The 19,177-nt window shown below is 41.0% G+C and overlaps 2 protein-coding genes across 3 annotated transcripts in view; one reads left to right on the top strand and one right to left on the bottom strand.

Annotated features, from left to right (window-relative positions):
• The window catches only part of VPS8 (VPS8 subunit of CORVET complex), a 247,367-nt gene that overhangs the window by 210,277 nt on the left and 17,913 nt on the right, over positions 1–19,177 (top strand). The window contains exon 45 of one of the 2 annotated variants that reach the window (XM_059163252.1): positions 5,762–5,815. The exons of the other annotated variant lie outside the window; for it this stretch is intronic. Coding sequence (XP_059019235.1) covers positions 5,762–5,815 — 54 coding nt within the window. The remainder of the gene's footprint in view (positions 1–5,761; positions 5,816–19,177) is intronic. 2 annotated transcript variants of the gene reach the window in all.
• LOC131824779 (hsc70-interacting protein-like) lies at positions 4,057–5,674 on the bottom strand. Its single transcript, XM_059163254.1, has one exon. It carries the CDS (start codon positions 5,585–5,587, stop codon positions 4,853–4,855), a length of 735 nt encoding a protein of 244 aa, XP_059019237.1. The 5' UTR covers positions 5,588–5,674; the 3' UTR covers positions 4,057–4,852.

Below are 19,177 nucleotides of genomic sequence, written 5' to 3'. Positions count from 1 at the left end.
TGCATTTTTTTTTATCAGATTTTTTGGTTTTTTGTTGTTGAGTTTTAAGAGCTATCTGTATATTCTGGATATTAACTCTTTAATTTGGATATTTATCCCGTTTCATTTGCAAATATTTTCTTCCATTTGATGAGTTGCCTTTTTATTATATTTACATATTTGGTATACAAAACTTTTAAATTTTGATGCAGTCCAGTTTGTCTGTTTTTTTGTTAACTGTTGCTTCTGTCTTTGGTGTCATCTTTAAGAAATCATTGCTAAATCCAGTGCATGAAACTTCGTTTCCTTCTAAAGAAGAGTTTTATCGTTTTAGCCTTTGCTTTTAGGTCTTTGATCCACATTGAATTAGTTTTTTTATATGGTGTGAGGTAAAAGTCTAACTTTGTTCTTTTGCATATGGATATGTAGTTTTCTGGCACCATTTGTTGAAAAGACTATTCTTCTCCCATTGAATGGTCTTGGTACACTATTCAAAAATCAGTGGACCTTATATGTGAAGATTGATTTCTGGTCTCTCTATTCTGTTGGTCTACATGTCTGTCTTTATCCCAGTAGCACAATTTGGATTGCTGTAGCTTTGTAGTAAGTTTAGAAATTTTAAGAAGTTAATAAAGTAATTCTGTTAATAAAGTAATTCTCAATAAATTTAAGCAGATCCAAGTCCTACTAAAGAAGATTCTCTGATAACACTAGAAGTAACTTAGACTCAGCAACTTTGGTCTTTTTCAAGATTGTTTTGGTTATTTAGGGTCCCATGAGGTTCCATATGAATTTTAGGATGGACTTTTTTTTTTTTTTTTTAAGATTTTATTTGTTTATTTGACAGAGACCACAAGTAGGCAGGGAGGCAGGCAGAGAGGCAAAAGCAGGCTGTCTGCAGAGCAGAGAACCCGCTGCGGGGCTCGATCTCAGGACCCTAGGATCATGACCTGAGCCAAAGCAGAGACTTTAACCCACTGAGCCATCCAGGCGCCCCAGGATGGGCTTTTCTATATCTGCTGCAATGCCACTGGGATTTTCATAGGGATTGCCTTGAATTTGTAGATTTTGGGGGTAGTGTGGACATCTTAACAATTAAGTCTTAACAGTCCAGGAATACAGGATGTTTTCTTTTTATCTTTGCCTCCTTGGCTCAGTTTATTCCTAAGTTCATTTTGATGCTATGGTAAATGGAATTGTTTTCTTTTTCTTTTTTTTTTTTAAGATTTTATTTATTTATTTGACAGAGAGAGATCACAAGTAGACAGAGAGGCAGGCAGAGAGAGAGGGAGGGAAGTAGGCTCCCTGCTGAGCAGAGAGCCCGATGCGGGCCTCGATCCCAGGACCCTGAGATCATGACCTGAGCCGAAGGCAGCGGCTTAACCCACTGAGCCACCCAGGCACCCTAGAATTGTTTTCTTAATATTTTTTTCAAATTGTTCATTATTAGTGTACAGAAACACTGATTTTTGTGTGCTGATTTTGTAGCCTGCTATTTTATTTAATTTGTTTGTTCTAACAGTTACTTTTGTCGACTCTATAGAGTTTTCTACATAAAACCTGTCATCTGAAAACATAATTTTATTTTTCCCCTTTCCAATTTGATAGTCTTTATATCTTTTTCTTGCCCAATTTGCCCTGGCTAGAATTTCTAACACTATGTTCAGCAGAAGTGGTGAAAGAAAACAAGCATTCTTGTTTCTGATTTAAGAGGAAGAGCTTTCCGTCTTCATCACTGAGTGTGATGTTAGCTGTGGGTTTTTTTTTTTTATACACGGCCTTTATTGTGTTGGGGTAGTTTCCTTCTAATCCTAGTTTGTTGCATGTTTTTATCATGAAAAGGCAAATACTTTGTCCTGCATTGACTGAGATGATCATATAGGTTTTTTCCCCTTAATTCTCTTAATGTGGATACCACACTTACTGATTTGTATATGTTGAAGCCTCTTTGCATCCCAGGGATAAATCCCACTTGATCATGGTGTGTGATCCTTTTAATATGCTGTTGAATTCTGTTCACTAGTATTTTGTTGAGGATTTTCCATCTTTGTTCACCAGGGATATTGGCCTGTAATTTTCTTTTCTTTTCTTTTCTTTTCTTTTTAAGATTTTATTTATTTATTTGACAGAGAGAGATCACAAGTAGGCAGAGAGGCAGGCAGGAGCAGGAGGAAAGCAGGCTTCCCGCTGAGCAAAGAGCCTGATGTGGGACTCAATACTAGAACCCTGAGATCATAACCTGAGCTGAAGGCAGACGCTTAACCCACTGAGCCACCCAGGTACCCTGTAATTTTCTTTTCTTGTAGTATCCTTGTCTGGCTTTGATATCAGGGTAATGCTGACCTCCTACAATGAGGCTGGAAGTGTTCCCTTCTCTTTAATTTTTTGGGAGAGTTTTTGGAAGATTTGGTATTCTTTGAATGTTTGGTGGAATTCACCAATAAGTTTTCTGGATAGACCTGCACTTTTCTTTGTTAGGAGGTTTTTGATTACTGATTCAATCTTCTTACTAGCTGCTGTCTATTCAGATTTTTTGTTTCTTCATGATTCATTCTTGGTAGGTTGTGTGTTTCCAGGATCTAATTTCCTTTTGACTACTTCTTTGACCCATGGGTTATTTGAAAGTATAACTTAGATCCTAAATAACTGGAAATGTTTTTTGGAGATCTTTCTTGTTGCTGAGTCTAAGTTACTTCTAGTGTTATCAGAGAACCTTCTTTAGTATGACTTGGATCTGCTTAAATTTATTGAGAATTACTTTATTAACAGGAAATAGTCTGTGTGGTGGTCCATATGTATCTGAAAAGAATGTGTATTCTGCTTTTGCTGGGTGGAGTGTCCTATAAATGTCCAGCTGATCTAGTTAGTTGATTGTTTCCTGCAAATCTGATAAATCCTTTCTAAATATCTGCCTCCTTATTTTTTAATATATTGAAAGAGAAAGGTGTGGAAATCCCTGACTATAAAATCTTTTTACTTCTTTCAGTTCTATAAATTGTTACTTATTTTTAAGCTATTAGATGCATTGATATCTGGGATTGTTATGTCCTCCTTATGAATCAACCTCTTTATTATTCTGAAGTGATCTTCTTTATCCCTGGTAATAATCTTTGCTCTGAAATCTATTGCTAGCATGGTAGATCTTTGCAGTCCTTTTGTTTGTAACCTATTTGTGCCTTTTTAAAGGCACATTTTAAATGTGCCCATTTAAAATATGATTTTGCACGTAACATGTAGTTGAGTCTTGCTCTTTTTTTCTGATCTGACAATCTTTTTCAATCCTCGGGTATTTCAAGATATCCCTACACCACCAGTCTTCTCTTTCTTGAGCTCCAAACATCTTTTTGATATGGTTTGGCCAATACTTTTTCTTAATCTTTCACTATTTTATGAAATTCTTTGTTGCATGTCTTGCCTAAAGGGGATATTATATCACCAAGGATACTCTGAGTTGTTCTTTGTAAGAAATGCTGACCATTGCATATTGCATCAGTTGATTAACATTGTCAACAGAAATATGTGTCTGTTTGATTCCTCACCATTCGGTTAAAACCAGTCTGGGCCATCTGTTCTACTTTTCTTACCCTAATCATATTTTTATCTTGGCTAACTACTGACTTCTGATCTCCAGAAAAGTTTCAAAGGGACTTAAAAAAAAAAAAAAAAAAAAAAAAGATCTATTCATTGTTCCTCTGAAAATGCCTGTTTTTTCTCAGTTATACCAATTCTATTTGAGTATTTTTTCCCCCTATGTGGAAATAATGCAAAACATTTATTTTCTATATCAGACAAGAACACAGCTAAGTAATCCAAGTCTACTGCAGCATTATAAAAATCATCCCTTCACCACAGTGTAAGATTTAAATGCATCTGCACAAGGGTGCACATTCTATAAAAGGATTAAGGTTGTTGCTGCCCTGCCAAGCACTTCTGGTCCCTACCCAGGTCCGACTGCAATACTGGTGGTCCCAATGGTTCTATCAAAATAAATTGTGTTTAAAAAATAAAGCATTTAAAAAGACAAGTCAAAATGCCTCAGAAACCATATCTCCAACTCAAACTTCATCTATCTTAATGTATTATTTGCCTCCTACTAATAAACCTTTATTTCACTCGTTATAACTGAGCAATGAATCTTCCACACTCAAATATCTTCCTTGCCCAATTAATCCAAAGGAAAAAAACTGAAATGATTAGTAAAGAAGAATGTAGGGACTAACGCACCCTTTTAATATGTTTTTAAATATTTTTAAGGTTTAAAAAGTGTTTAAAGTTTGTAGTTCCTAGTAGGAAAACATTATCTGAATGAATACCCTAATGGCAAACCATTGTAGAATGTTTCAGTTGCATGGGGAGCAGAGGGGTAGGGATTCTCTTCACAGCACCCCAGCTTTCTTCATGAGAAGGTCGGAGGTACACTGGTTTGTATTATTGCGACATCCATTAGGTGATCGAAGTTGCTTTTCCTTCAGCAAGGGCTTTATTTGTCAGAAGGGCATTATGCTTGACCTCCAAATTTGGCTGACAATTTACTGATGAGATTCATAACCTTTGGGTTGCTCTGATATTTTGACATATTCGCTGGGTTCTGGGCCACATCCTGGAAGGCCACCATAACTTCTGGATCCTGCATGGCTGCAAGAACTTCCGGATCACTAAGAATTTCATTGAGCCCAGGCATTCCTGCCATTCCAGGCATCCCCCCTGCCATTCCAGGCATTCCTCCAGGAAAATTACCGGGCATTCCCCCAGGAAAGCCACCTGGGAAAGAGCCACACTGAGCTCCTGATTGTCCTCTGGCTTCTTCCTCCCTCTGGGCTCTCTCGTGTTCTTCCCGAGCCTTCTTAACCCTTTCTATTCTTTCTTTGATCTCTCACTCTTCACGTTTTCGCTCATATTTTCTCCGATGTTCAGCAATTTTCTGGGCCCTCGGTTGAACTTCTTTCAGCATCGCACTAGCATCTTCATCATAATCCAGTTTGCAAGCAAGGGCAAGATCATGTGCTGCTTCTTCCCAATGGCCCAGAAGTCTATGTGCTTTCCCGCGCCACTTATAAGGCTGAGCTGAATCAGGATTTATTTCAATAGCTCTGTCACAGTCTCGAATGGCAGCATTTGGCTTCTGTAATTTGATGAAGACACTGGCTCTCTTGGCATACAGAATGGCCAAGCGAGGATTTAGTTTGATGGCATCTGTGAACAAGTCAATGGCTTTCTGTAGTTCACCATCATTTAGGGCATCAATGGCAGCCACTTTTTTATCATTTGCCTGATCCATCATTTCCTCGGTTATCTCTGCATTTTCATCTCCCATTTCTTGAGGGGCATCGGTATCTGGTTCAATCACACCTTCATTGTCAATTTCTAGATCACTCTCCTCACTTGATGGTTCATCTGTCTTTATGTTTTCCTCCGCCTTCTTACTACCTGGTTTTTCTTCCTTGATACTGTCTTCTGATTTAGTTTTATGAGTGGCAGGTGGTATTTTACCCCCCATGCTCTCCACCCACTCCCGCAGGAAACGCATTTCCTCAGTGTGCAGAACCCTCGGATCCTGCTTACACATTTTCACGAAAGCCCGAAGCTCGCTCACTTTGCGGGGGTCCATGGTCCAGAGGCAGTGGCAGGCGGCAGGCGCGGCTGGGGTTGCGACCCGATTCCAGGCGCGGGTACTAGCTCAGCGTGATCGTGTAGAAGGGGGTATTTGAGTATTTTGAGTGTGGATCAAATAAAACTAGATTATGACAGAAAGAATATTAAAGTGTTTGCCTTTTTTTTCTAGGTAAAAATGTCTCCTTCTTGTCATCCATCCAAAGGAGATTCTGCTGTTAAGAAGGTGAGTTTTTTTTCCAATTTATTAAGTTTTTATTTTAATTCCAGTGTAGTTAACATATGGTTGTATTAGTTTCAGGTGTACCAGATAGTTATTCAACACTTCATGCATCACCCGTGCTCATCATGACCAGTGCACTTCTTAATCCTTATGGCCTATTTTATCCATCCCCCCAACCTCTTTCCCTCTGGTAACCATCAGTTGGTTCTCTATAGGTCAGAGTCTGTTTCTTGCTTTTTTCTCTTTTTTTCCCCTCTGCTCATTTGTAGATGGTAGTGACTTTTAAAGGCATAAATCCACCTTCCCCCTTCTGTGTCTTTATTCTCCTCTCTTGAGCAATTTTTTCAAAACGACAGTGATTTTTAATCATCTCAGTGCTGTCAAAGGTTCTTTCTAATTGGATGCCTTAATAACATATCACCAGTATTCCTTGGCTCTTCCAGGAAGCCAAATGGGGGGGTTGGCAACTAAGAACTTTCATTGTTCTAGAATTCCCATTCTCCTTACCAGTCAGATATCCTGATCAGTGAGTGGTAGCAGATAAAGATATTCTAAGGAGGATAGCCTAAGATATTCGTTCCCTACTGATGTGTTTTCCCTCCAGATAACTGTGCCTAAAGAAGATTGTCCCGAGATATTAGCATTTCATACTGCATAAGCAAGTGCTCAATAAATACTTGTGGGATGGAACTCTTACTTATGCCACTTCAGTCCCTGACTGTGAACTTTGTAGCACAGAAAGGGTGTGAGTCTTTCAATTGTAGAGTTCTCAGATGGTGTCAAGAGAACCAGGTCTAAAATCCTTTTCTGTATACAGCTGCAACAGTACAGTTGAAATGTGGTTAACAAGCTGACATTTTTACTGTTTTCTTTTACCGCTTTTATTTTGTTGACAACTGAAGTGTCCCTGGATGTAGGTTTTCTTTCCTTGCCCTTTTTATAATTTCAGCCAGCATCCGTGTCCGTGAAGAATTGTAGAACAAAAATAACAACTTGCTGGCTCTGGTAACTAACAGCAGGTTCTAGCTTCAAAGCCCTGTGCCAAAAATGGGTCCCTTTTCTCTGCCTGTAGAATCCCCTGAGACGTTTTTAAAAGAGAAAAAGAATAAAAACAAAATATGCTATCCGAAAAGCCCTATTCCACGCTGCCCAGGAAAATCTCTTCCATTTTTGTCAGGAGCGCAAGGGCAGGCGGACTGAGGCAATGACTGCTGCCACCCAGAGCCCCCGCACTGTGACGGAGGGAAGGGGGGCTTGAATCACCTGGTCTCCTCGCTCCATATACAGATGAACAAATTGGAATCCAGAGGGACCTTTTTTTGCCTAAGCTTTCAAGTGTTAGCTATGGGACACACTTCTAAGGTAGAGGTTAAAAATGTGCTTTCGATTCAGCCAGACATGGGTTCAAAGATTGACTCTTCTGCTTATTTATCTGAATAACTTTTTCTTTTTTTCTCTTTCTTTTTCTTTCTTTCTTTCTTTCTTTCTTTCTTTCTTTCTTTCTTTCTAAGAGAAAGAGAGAGAAGGATAGAGAGAGAGAGAGAGAGAGGATCTTGACCCAAGCCAAAATCAAGAGTCAGGCACTTAACTGACTGAGCTACCCAGGTGCCCCTAATGGAACAACTTTCTTAGTCAGCCTCTCTGCTTCCTCTGTTGTAAATGATGGTGCTACCTCTCAGAAGTATTCTGAAGACTAAATGAGATACTATTTTTTAAAAAGATTCTATTTATTTATTTGACAGACCAGGGGGGAGGGGTGGGACATAAGCAGGGGGAGTGGGAGAGGGAGAAGCAGGCTCCCCACTGAGCAGGGAGCCTGAGGTGGGGCTCGATCCCAGGACCCTGAGATCATGACCTGAGCCAAAGGCAGACGCTTAACCAACTAAGCCACCCAGGCACCCCTAAATGAGATACTATTTAAGGGCCTAACACTGTGTTTGACAAAAAGTAAATCCCTGGTAAGTTATTGGCACATCGTAGGGACTCAGGTGTTACTGGTGTTACTGAAACTGGTGTTAAAACACAAATCCCCCAATCCTAGTACTATCAGATGTCCTATCACTTTATTATTGCTGCTTTTTATTGTCCATTCTGCAGGTATTTCTGTATGTCGATACTGAACTAAGCAAGGGTACTACGGGGATGACAAACACAGTTCTTGTTCTCAAAGACCTCAGCACTTACTGGGGAAGGTAGACATGTAAACTGACAGTGGCTGTACAGGTTGACACATGCTACAGAAGATGCCTGGGGTACACAAGAGCAGAGTGGAGGGGCTGTGTGGGGTGACTTAAGTGGATTTAATATGACTCTTTTGCTCTTAGAGTAAAAAGCCCAAAGAAGAAGTTTGAGAAATGCTTAGCTGTTCCTCTAAAGCTTTGTTACTAATTATAAGGAAAGCAAACCCAGCCATACTTAAAGATGTTTATTAAATACTCATTTAGAAATAGCCTCATGTAACTTATTTTTTAAACTTAGTAATGGCCTAACTCTCTGTGATGTTAAGTGTCTTACTACTGTCAGGGGGTAGCAGTGTGATGTAAGTAGGATTCTCTTATTCTTGTAATCAGCATCAGACAAACAGAAACTTCCAAAGCCAGTGACTGGCCCCAGGTGGCATTCCTAGGTGATCAGGTACAGACTTACTCACTGTCCAAGCAAGAACTGGGGTTATCTCTAAAATATTTTAGTGTGTGTGTGTGTGTGTGTGTGTACCTTGAATATGTTTTATTTTAGCAGTGAGAGCCCATCTCTCATATTTACCATTCAGATTAGCAAACATTAATTTCACCAGTAGAAAAATTTCTGTGTTTTTTGAGCTAATGAGCAAAATCTTAGGTATTGGTCAATAATGAACAGCCAAAGGACTTTGAGTAGCCACTTTTGGGAATTTGTGTTAGCTAGCAGTCTCTGAAATATGGATGCTTGGTTAGGACTGCTGACCGTACCTAAGTTGAAGTTAAATCAAATAATGCATACTTAATATTACACTGTTATGATGTCTAGAATAACTTTAAAATACATCAAAACAGGTGCCTCTCCCAGACTGAGTGATCAGGGAAGGCTTCTCAAAGAAGAGAAAGCTTGATCTAGTGCTGAAGCACAAAGGGAAAGATACTTCAGGTAGACATGAGTGAGTACAGGACACTTCAGAAACAGAGATGGTTCTGTATGTCTTACATACAGAAGCAGGTAGAAGCTTGGTGAAATGAATGGAAATAAGTCAAGCAGAGAGAGTCAATTATCATATGGTTTCACTTATTTGTGGAGCATAACAAAAAGCATGGAGGACATGGGGAGTTAGAAGGGTGTTGGGGTAAATTGGAAGGGGAAGTGAATCATGAGAGACAATGGACTCTGAAAAACAATCTGAGGGGTTTGAAGTGGCGGGGGGGTGGGAGGTTGGGGTACCAGGTGGTGGGTATTATAGAGGGCGCGGATTGCATGGAGCACTGGGTGTGGTGAAAAAATAATGATACTGTTATGCTGAAAATAAATTTTAAAAAAAGAAAAAGAAAGAAAGAAATGAATGGGAAGCCATATCTTAAAAGAGTCCTATGTTGTGAAGTTTGCTTTTTATCTTGAAGGTAAGGGTTTCTGTCCAAGGTAAGATTAAAGGCAGGAAAGCAAAAGAATAGAGTGTGCCCGGGCAAGAAAAAGGTCTGTATCTGTGCTGTATTATTAGAATGAAGAGATGAGATAGATTCAAGTCTTATTTTTCCTCCCCAAAACTCTTTCTGAGACCCTAAGTGTGAGCCAGATGTCCTTCCCATTTTGAGCTTTCTCTTCTGGTGCCCTGAACTAGTCTCCACCTACCAAAATGTTTACCTAGCTGAGTAAAAATTGCCTCGTGACTTACATGTCTGCCGTACTGGAGACTGTCTGCCTCAGGAAGGCAGCCCCTGCCTCAGACTTGCTTGCTCTTGTATCCCTACCTGTGGAACAAAATAGTCAGTCAGTAGTTGTCAAGTGAATGAGAGAGATACATGAAAGAGACTCCACAGGACTTCATAGCTGTTTACGGGAAGGAAGAGGGGAAAAAGAAGTTTCTGGGGCTGATAAATAGAGAAAGAACAAATGAAACCTTGTTGCTGTCCCACGCTTGTATTCCCAGTGTGGTGAGTCCCTTACTGTTTGAGCTACATCAGCAGTATTCTGACCGAGACCAGTGTGAAACTCATTACCTAATTGCTACTTCCCTAGTTGTATATGTATTTGTGTGTGTGTGTGTTTGTGTGTACATATATGTGGACATCTGCATGTATATTCTGGGTATCATCCTGGAGCTCCATTGTCAAAGTTACATTGACAGATGGAGGCACCAGCAGTGTCTGTTGAACAGTTGACTGCCAAAGTGATGTGTAAGAAAAACAAAGGAGCAGTAGTGTTCTTGATTTGAGCCAAAGATTCTCTGTTGACCAATAACTCAGGAAAGTGTTTGATGACTGTGTTGTCAATATTGGCTATGGCAAGAGCTGGATGCAAGTGCTGAGGAAGCAGCCATGTTCTGTAGGGTTCTGCTTAACTTCCTGAGATGAGTGTCTCATGTAGGAGTCGCTCTTCCACTCTACCACCTGTCAGAATCTAGCAAATTCTATGAGTATGTATACATAACTCTTTTTTGCAACATAAGCATTTTGCATTTTAGGTATTTGTTTAGAAAGCTCTGGATTAGAAATACTTGTTGTGTATTATATATATGTGACATATAAAATTTGTGTGTAATATTTATATAAAATTTAAGTGGCTCTGATAACTTCAGTAAAGTTAGAAGATACACATGCTACTAAAGCCCTAAAGGGCTTGTTCAGTGTTTGTTCGTGGATGGCCGGAAATTTAAAAATCAGGAAGCATTTTCCTAAGATAAAAATTACTGTAAAAGTCTCTTGCAATTAACTTACTAGAATAGATTAAAATGGGAGGTGTTGATAATGTTTAAGGTGATAAATGGGTTTAGAGAGTTAGTTGAAGGCAGCATCAAAAACCACTCAGCTTTGATGCATCTTTTCTCAACCACTGAAGAAATACCAACCGGGAATTTGCAAGATTGGGATTGTTACGTGCATGGTCACCAAAGAAAGCAGTTTTGTCTTACATCTCAATCACAAAATCATAGTTATATTCCCTGAGCTTTCCCCAGTTTTAGATCAGCTTTCTCTGCTGGTGTGTTTGCAGAAGCCTGAGGAGTCAGGGTCTCTGACTAATGAGTATCCTCAAGCTAGTGATATCCCCTGGAAGAGTCAGTTGGAGTGATGGTCTTCCCAGAGTGAATTCTCCAGTTTAGGACAGGCACTGGGAGAGGTAGGGTAGAAAGGCTTTCTCATAAGTCTAGGGTAAATTCAGTGAATATGCCACATACTTCCAGATGCCAGGTCTGGGAATGACCAAGGTCAGTGAAATACAGTTCTTGCTGTAGACACATTTCCAAGGGAATAGTGACTGAACTGTTTAATGTACTAGCCAAACCTTCCAGAGGCTGATTAGCAGTTCCTTAAGTATTCAAGCATATTACGGGAATTTGAAGCCGTTTTTTGTTTGTTTTGTCCAAGTGTTCTGGTGAGGTAAAATTTTTATAGTCCGTTCCCAATCTTGCCACTCATGTCAGGAATGTAGACAACTGAACTCAATCATGATTTTTATTAAATCATTGGCAGTTGCGGGGGGCGGTCTGGGGTGGTGGTATTTTTAAGGGAAAAAGCCTCACAGAGCCACAGTTTCCATAACAACAGAAAAAGCTGGCTGCAGTGTCTCAGCTGACTGGCCCCTCATGAGCAAAAAATGATAGCCCTTGATGGATGTCTGCTGCCTCTTTCCTTATTTTCTTAGTAGAACTTACATCCACATGTGACTCCCATGCCTCTGCTGATTAAAAAGACAGAAGGAAGCCGAGGACAGGATTTAGTCTTTGTTTTGGCGTAGACAGGGTGGAAGATCTCCACAGGCCAGGTGCCCTTTTATGCTGGTGGGAAGTAGCTGGGGTGCGGTTGCCTTCAGACAGCCGAAAGATGTGGAAGGAAACATAGGCATTCTTTGTAGTTCAGAGGACAGAACCAGTGCCTGTGGGTAGCTGCTGTGTAGATGGAGATGTCAGCTCAGTTCGGAGCATATTCCGAGAGTGGAACAGGATGCCTTGTGAGCTAGCCCGTGATCTGTTACCACAGGCGTTTGACCCCCGCAGCATTGGCTGCCGCTCAGAACTGTCGCTGAGCTTTTCCTGCCATGGGTAGAAGGTGGGCCGGGTAATTTTTAGATCCCTTGGTGTGTTAGGATTTTATGAGTCTGCAGTTGTATTAAATTCTAGTGATGTGTTCATTGATGTGCTGGATGATTTCAGTTAGACCCCGTCATCTAGCCTGAACAAGTAGAGTCTATAAAAAAACAAAAACAACAAAAGCAGGTTTGGACTTAGGGAAGGAGAGACTTCATGTGAAAAAATAATTGCAGAAAGAGGAGGGGCTTTTGCTATGAGGAGAAGGTTCCAGCCTTAATATCCCCAAGGGTGTCAAAAATCAGGTGGGGAACCTGGCTGGCTCAGTAAGTAGAGCCTCTGCCTCCTGACCTTAAGGTTGAGAGTTTGAGCCCCACCCCACAATGGGCATAGAGGTTACTGGGGGAAAAAAAAAAATTAGGCAGAAAGGAATTTTTTTTTTTAACAAGGGCAAATAAACAAGGGTAGAAAGAACCAAATATGGGTAGTAGGTGAGAGTTGATTAAAAATGTCTTTCATGCAGTCAGCTGATTCTTGGAAGGGATCATTAAAGATTGTAGGCTGGCTCAGGCTGAGGGTGGGTCAAGGACTTGGGGGAGGGAAAGAAGCTTAACTGAAGTTTGCTCATCAGTTAACAAGCATTTTGTTCCATCGAATCAGGACAAACAGTTCTGCTCATCTTTTAAGAGGCCAAGAGTGGAAATTTGGTGGATTTGTGTCTGGCTTTGTTATAGAAGAACTTGGTGGCATGGTGGATTTTGTCTCAGACTTATGGGGAAGTGTGGTCTTTGCAGTAAGCTGTTTCCCACAATGGGGTGTGGGGATTTCCTTAACTTGAACTGTTCTTCAGGAACTCAGGGCGCAGGTGAAGCATGAAGTAGCCATGGGTCTGACTGTGCTGCCATGTTCTTTCTTTACTCTTCTCCATGATTATGATCTGAAGTCCATGGCCAGGGCCTTTCTGAAACCTGCTTAGTAGTCCTCATGTGGAGGAAGAGACTGTTAGCTGGAAAGAGCTACAGGGGAGGACAGTGGTAACCCCTGGCTTCTGGTATTCCCTCTTGCTGATGATTGGGCCTATCTTCTGGTCTAAAAAGTGAGATTGGCTGAGGGTCTCAAAGGATCTCAGAGTTCTTACCTTAGGTACAAATCTTCTCCTCACCCATTTCTTTTGTATTAAGTGAGTATTTTCAAATGTAGCATTTGGATTTCTTTAATGATATTTTAAATTACTGGACTTTTTTTTTTTTTTTTTTTTTTTTTTTTAGAGAGAGCGAGAGCACAAGCAAGGAGCAGAGGGAGAGGGAGAATCTTAAGCAGGCTCCATGCTCAGCACAAAGCCCGACATAGGGCTCAATCTCATGGCCCTGAGATCATGACCTGAGCTGAATTCAAGTCAGACGCTGAACCAACTGAGCCAGCCAGGCATCCCATTAATGTAATGTCTTTTTAGAGCAGCTTTAGGTTTATAGAAAACGCAATCAGAAAGTGCAGTTCTCATACATCTCCCCCTTCACATCCCCCTGTTACTAATATCTGCATTCCTGTGGTACATTTATTACAGCTGATGAGCTGTGCTCGCTTCAGCAGCACATATATTACAGCTGATGAGCTAACATAGATATGTTATTATTAATGTAAGTCCATAGTTTACAACAGCGGTCACATGTTGTGTTGTACATTCTTTGGGTTCTGACAAATGCATTATGAAATGTAGCCTCCATTACAGTATCATGCAGAACAGTTACACTGTCCCCAAAATCCCATGCATCACTTATTCAGCCTTCCCTCCCACCCTGCAAACATCTGGCAACTGTTCATCTTTTGATTGTCTCCATAGTTTTGCCTTTTACAGAATATCATGTAGTCGAACAGTATGTAGCTTTTGCAGATTGGCTTCTCTTACTCAGTGATACCCACTTAAGGTTCCTCCATGTCTTCTTATGACTTGCTATCTCATTTCCTTTTGCTTTGAATAATATGCCATTATCTGGATATACCAGTTTGTTGTCCATCCATTCATCCACTAAAGGACATCTTGGACATCTTGGTTGCTTCAGGTTTTAGCTGTTGTCAATAAAGCATTTGGAGGGTTTTGTGTGGACATAAGTTTTCAGCTCATTTGGGTAAATACCAAATTTATTTGGTATTGTGTGGTAAGAACATTCAGTGGTCTGAGAAGCTACCAAACTATCTTCCCAAGTGGCTGTACTATTTTTGCATTCCCACACAGTGAACGTGAGTTCCTATTGTCCTACATCCTTGCCAGCATTTGATGTTGTCTGTTTTTTGGATATTAGCCATTCTAGTAGTGGTGTTTTGAATGATATTCGATGTTGAGTATTTTTTGTATGCTTATTTACCGTTTGTATATCTTCTTTGGTGAGGTCTTTAAATGATTTTGAGGGGTTTTCTCTAGTTTTGTTTTTTGTTTTAGTGGTGCTCTAGAGTTTACCCTATACATCTTAACTTTTCTGATTCAGCTTCTGATTTAAACTAGCTTAATTCAAGTTATATATAGAAGTGTTACTCCCATTTAGCTCTACTACTTTTTCCCACATTTTGTGATACTCTTGTGCATGGTATATCTATTAATGTTACAAATCCAACAATACATTGTGATAATTATTGCTTTACTGTCTGTAGCCACTTTCTTAGCCCAGTAAAGCTTTGTCCCTACCCATCTCCTTTTTGCAAATATATTATACATATATTTCATTTCTGCATGTTATAGGCCAACATTATATTATGTACATATTATTATACAGTTGCCTTCTAGTTCTTTTTACCAGTTCTCTTTTGATTTTTCTTACGTGGATTTGAATTACTTTTCACTTATGACTCTGAACAGTATCTAATCAACTTACATTAGTATTTTTTTATAAGGTGGGTCTGTTAGCAACAACTTCTCTCTTTTTTTGTTATCTTGGGAAAGTGTTTCTTTTATCTTCATTTTTGAAAGATAGCTTTATTGGGTATAAAGTTATGGTTGACATAACTTTCTTGGAGCACTTAAAATATGCTGTCCTGTTGTCTTCTGGCCTCTCTTACTTCTGCCTACAATTCAGTTACTAATCTTATTGGGGTTTCCTTATAAGTGACTCATCATTTTTCTCTTGTTGCTTTTCAAGATTTTCTCCAAATCTTTGACTTACAGCATTTTTATTGTGAGATATTTGTGGGTCTTGGCCTTAATCCTGCTTGGAGTTTGTTGAGCTTTCTGGATGGGTAGGTTACTGCTTTTCTTTTCTGTTCCTTTTTTTATTAAAGATTTGTATTTATCCATTTGCGCGCGCGAGAGAGAGAACATGAGCAGGGTTGGGGAGGGCAAAGGAGGAGCAGAGGGAGAGGCAGACTCCTCACTGAGCAGGGAGCCTGATGTGGGGCTCCATCCTGGGTCTCAGGATCATGACCTGAGCTGAAGGTAGACACTTAACCAGCTGAGCCACCCAGGTGCCCCTAGGTTACTGCTTTTCAGTAAGTTAGTGACTCTTCAGCCATAATTTCTTCAAATATTTTGTCTTCTCCATTTTCTCTCCTCTCATTTTCTTACTCCCATTATGTATTTGTTGTGGTACTAATGGTGTCCTGCCTTTCTCTGTTCAGTTTTCTTCACTCTTTCCTCCCCCCTGATCTTCAGCTTGCATACTCTATTGATTTATCTTCAAGTTCATTATTTCTTCTGCTAGTTCAGATTTACTATTGAGCCTCTCTCCTGAATTTATTTTAGTTATTATACTTTCAACTCTAGAATTTCCATGTGATCTTTTTTGTAATTTACTTCCCTTTCTTTTTTTTTTTTTTTAAAGATTTTATGTATTTGTCAGAGAGAGCGAGCGAGAGCGAGCAGGCAGACAGAGTGGAAGGCAGAGTCAGAGGGAGAAGCAGGCTCCCCGCGGAGCAAGGATCCCGATGTGGGACTCGATCCCAGGATGCTGGGATCATGACCTGAGCCGAAGGAAGCTGCTTAACCAACTGAGCCACCCAGGCGTCCCTTTACTTCCCTTTCTGATACTCTTTTCTTTTTAAGGTTTTATTTACTTATTTGAAGAGAGAGAGCATGCCCACATACACAAGCAGGGGGAGGCACAGAGGGAGAGGGAGAAGCTTGCTCCTTGCTGAGCAGGGTGCCAGCAGACATGGGGCTCAACCCCATGACCCTGGGATCATGACTAGAGCTGAAGGCAGATGCCCAACCTAGTGAGCCACCCAGGTGCCCCTCTTTATTGATATTATTTATTAAGGGTGCAATATTGCCATCATACCTTCCTTTACTTTTAAAATCGTGCTTTCCTACATTTCATCCATTCCCTGTAGGGGTATGTGGTTTTTTTGTTTTGTTTTGTTTTGGTTTGGTTTTTTTATTGATGTTTGTTTGGGGGTGGTTTTTTTTTTGTTTGTTTGGTTGGTTGGTTGGTTCTGTAAATATATTTATCATGGCCAATTTTAAAGTCTTTCTGTTAAGTCTAACATCTGGTTAAACTCTCAAGCAAGTTGTATTACCTGCTTTTTTCCCCCCAGTATGTGATCACACTTTTCTATTTCTTTATATGCCTTGTAATTTTTGGATAGAAACTGGATATTTTAGGTAATGTAGCAACTCTGTGCATTGCTCCCCGACTCCTGGAGTTACTCTTACTTGCTCCACTCCACTCCAGGCTCCTGTAGCCCAAGCTATTACTATTACTTTCAATGACTGGCTGGGTTATTTTCATGAAGTCTTTCCCCCTCCCCATCCCCAAGTGTTAAGCCTCTGATATTGCTCCTTCGGAGATAGAGCCTTGAGTGTGCCCACAGACAGCTGGGATAGCAGTGGTATTGGTAGGGCTCTCATTCTTTTTCCTTGGCCAAACTAGCTGTTAAACTCTACTGGTTGTTCTGTTACTTTCAGCAATGCCCTGGATGCATAAATTGCCCTACACACTGATTCAGTGAAATTGTGACTCCTTTGAAGGAATAGTTTCTGAGGTCTGTTTTCAGTATTTGTTTTTACCTCCTTATTAGCCCCCACCCAAGCTATCATTTCTCTCAGTTCTCTTTTACAGAGTAGCTGGCCTTTTGTAGGTTATATCTACATTAAATCCATGAATCTTCTCCTCATTGCCTCTCACCACAACCTTCACTGTTCTTAAGACTATTCTTAGGCTCAAACTTCTCCACGCTCAGTTGCAAATGAAGTCAGTTGCTTTGAGAAGAGATTAACACCTCTCTGTTTTACTGCCTGCTCCTTCCTCAGAATAATCTCTGAACCAGGACTCTGTTCCTGGGGATAGGTAGCTTCTCTCTGAATGACACCCCCATTTAGGACTTGAATGCATGCTGGAAGAGGGAACAGCATGAGGTCCTCTTGGCCTTTCCTGTGATGGAACCACTGCCTCACAGACTGGAGCAGGGGTGGTCAGAGAGCCAGGTTTTTTTTTTTTGTTTTTTAGTGGACAGTCCCCAGGAAGGAGCCTGGATTCCATGAGTGGAGTCTGGGTGGAAGAAGGGAGCCCTCACCACTTCTTGACTGCGCTTGCCTAGGACTTAGCCTCAGCAGCAGGTAGCTGGAGGCAAGAAGAGAAATTCTGAAGTCCTGCTTCTACTGAAAAGAAAGCCCTCCAGCTAGGAGCTTGAGAGAGAAGGAGCTTGGTATTCTTGGTGACAGCAGCCTGGGGTGGTGTTTCTTCCTCACTATGCTCAGGTGGGAGCGGGGAGCAGTCTTCGTTCAGAAACCACAAACTCGCCTTTCTTAATGATTTTACATTGGTTTTTAAAAAATATTTATTTCTTCATTTGCTATTTGGCCTTAGGACAGTTTCTAAGGTCTGTAAAAGGTTGATTTTGGAGTGTGTGTGTGTGTGTGTGTCTGTATCTATCCATCCATCTATCTAGCCTCAGTAGTGAAAAGGTCATCAGAGCATCTCTTGCTGTCATGCTAGAGGAGTTATCTCTCTCCTCATCTGTTTCTAACAAGCAGTATCCTGCCTCTGAGTGAAAATCACCTCCTGAGGCAGGACTTCCCATGTTTGAGAGTTATTCCTTATTCTGGTTGACAACTCTCTACCTATTGCTCCTGTCCCTTCCTCTGGAAGCCGTCAGAAAGATCGCTCATTCCTTTTTATAGCAGCCTTCCCAGTACTCTCTGGAGGTGAGGTCCTGAGTCCCCAGCCCTTCGTCTTCTCCTGTGTGGGCAGAACGTGGACAGTTAGCTCCTCGCTCACCGCTGCCCTGCCATACCCTATCTCTTCTGCTCCCACCATGCCGCTTCAGGGCAGGTCACCTTAGAGCACAGTGAGATCATCCCTGTCCTTATTCTCGGTTCTCCAAAGGAAACCAAAAGCACATTAGATTATCAGCACCCATTCTGCACGGGTGACTCAATGAACATGGTGATCACAAACTCCTGGTTCTGTTCACGCATGCCATTGACCCCTCCTGTAACTACTGTTGTTCCAGAGCCAGATGCAAGACTCTTCTTGTAGTGTTTCAGATTAGCCCTTTGGGCATCGAGTTTTTTCATTCCATGCTTTGGCCTCTTTTATCTTTATCCAGCTAACTGATAAAATATTTGTATAAAGCGGAGCCAGGGAGGGAGCCCCACGGAGACCAAGATAGCATTGCTTATTAGTCACCAGGCTCTGTTAATTGAGTGTTAATGGGTGTGATTTTTCTGCCTCTAATAGGACACTCCTTCCTAAACAGTTGACATGGTTTTCAGAGCGGAGTCCGATCCTAACAGTGGAGCTGTATGTGAGACCACGTCCCAGCCAGTGGCTGCTGTCTCTTCCAAGCTGGTGCCCTCTCAGCATGTGGGGGAGCACTCCCTTACCAAAACAAGTAATGTCCCGGTGTCCACCATCTCCTTGGAGCTGGGGACACAGCTGAAGTTTTGAGTATTGCTCAAGGTAGATGTGGGCCTTTCCCTTCCAACAGAGTATCCTGAGGAAGCTCTCGGGCATTTCCTGCAATACGTGGCAGGGGTGTTTTTGCTTTTCAGTATGCATGACAGAGCAGCTAACAGCCTATTATTTTGCATTAAAACAACTCAGTAGGCCATTCTTAATTGCACTGCGCTGAGAGATCCTCTATTTGGAAAGGTCACGGAACTGAAGAGCAGAGCTTTGCGAGGTTTGAGCTGCTCTGATGTATGTTGTTTTCGAGCGGCTGTTGTGCTG

Source organism: Mustela lutreola, chromosome 2 (genome assembly GCF_030435805.1).
Source record: "Mustela lutreola isolate mMusLut2 chromosome 2, mMusLut2.pri, whole genome shotgun sequence".
Taxonomy (NCBI): Eukaryota; Metazoa; Chordata; class Mammalia; order Carnivora; family Mustelidae; genus Mustela; species Mustela lutreola.
This window is presented reverse-complemented; position numbering and strand designations above follow the sequence as displayed.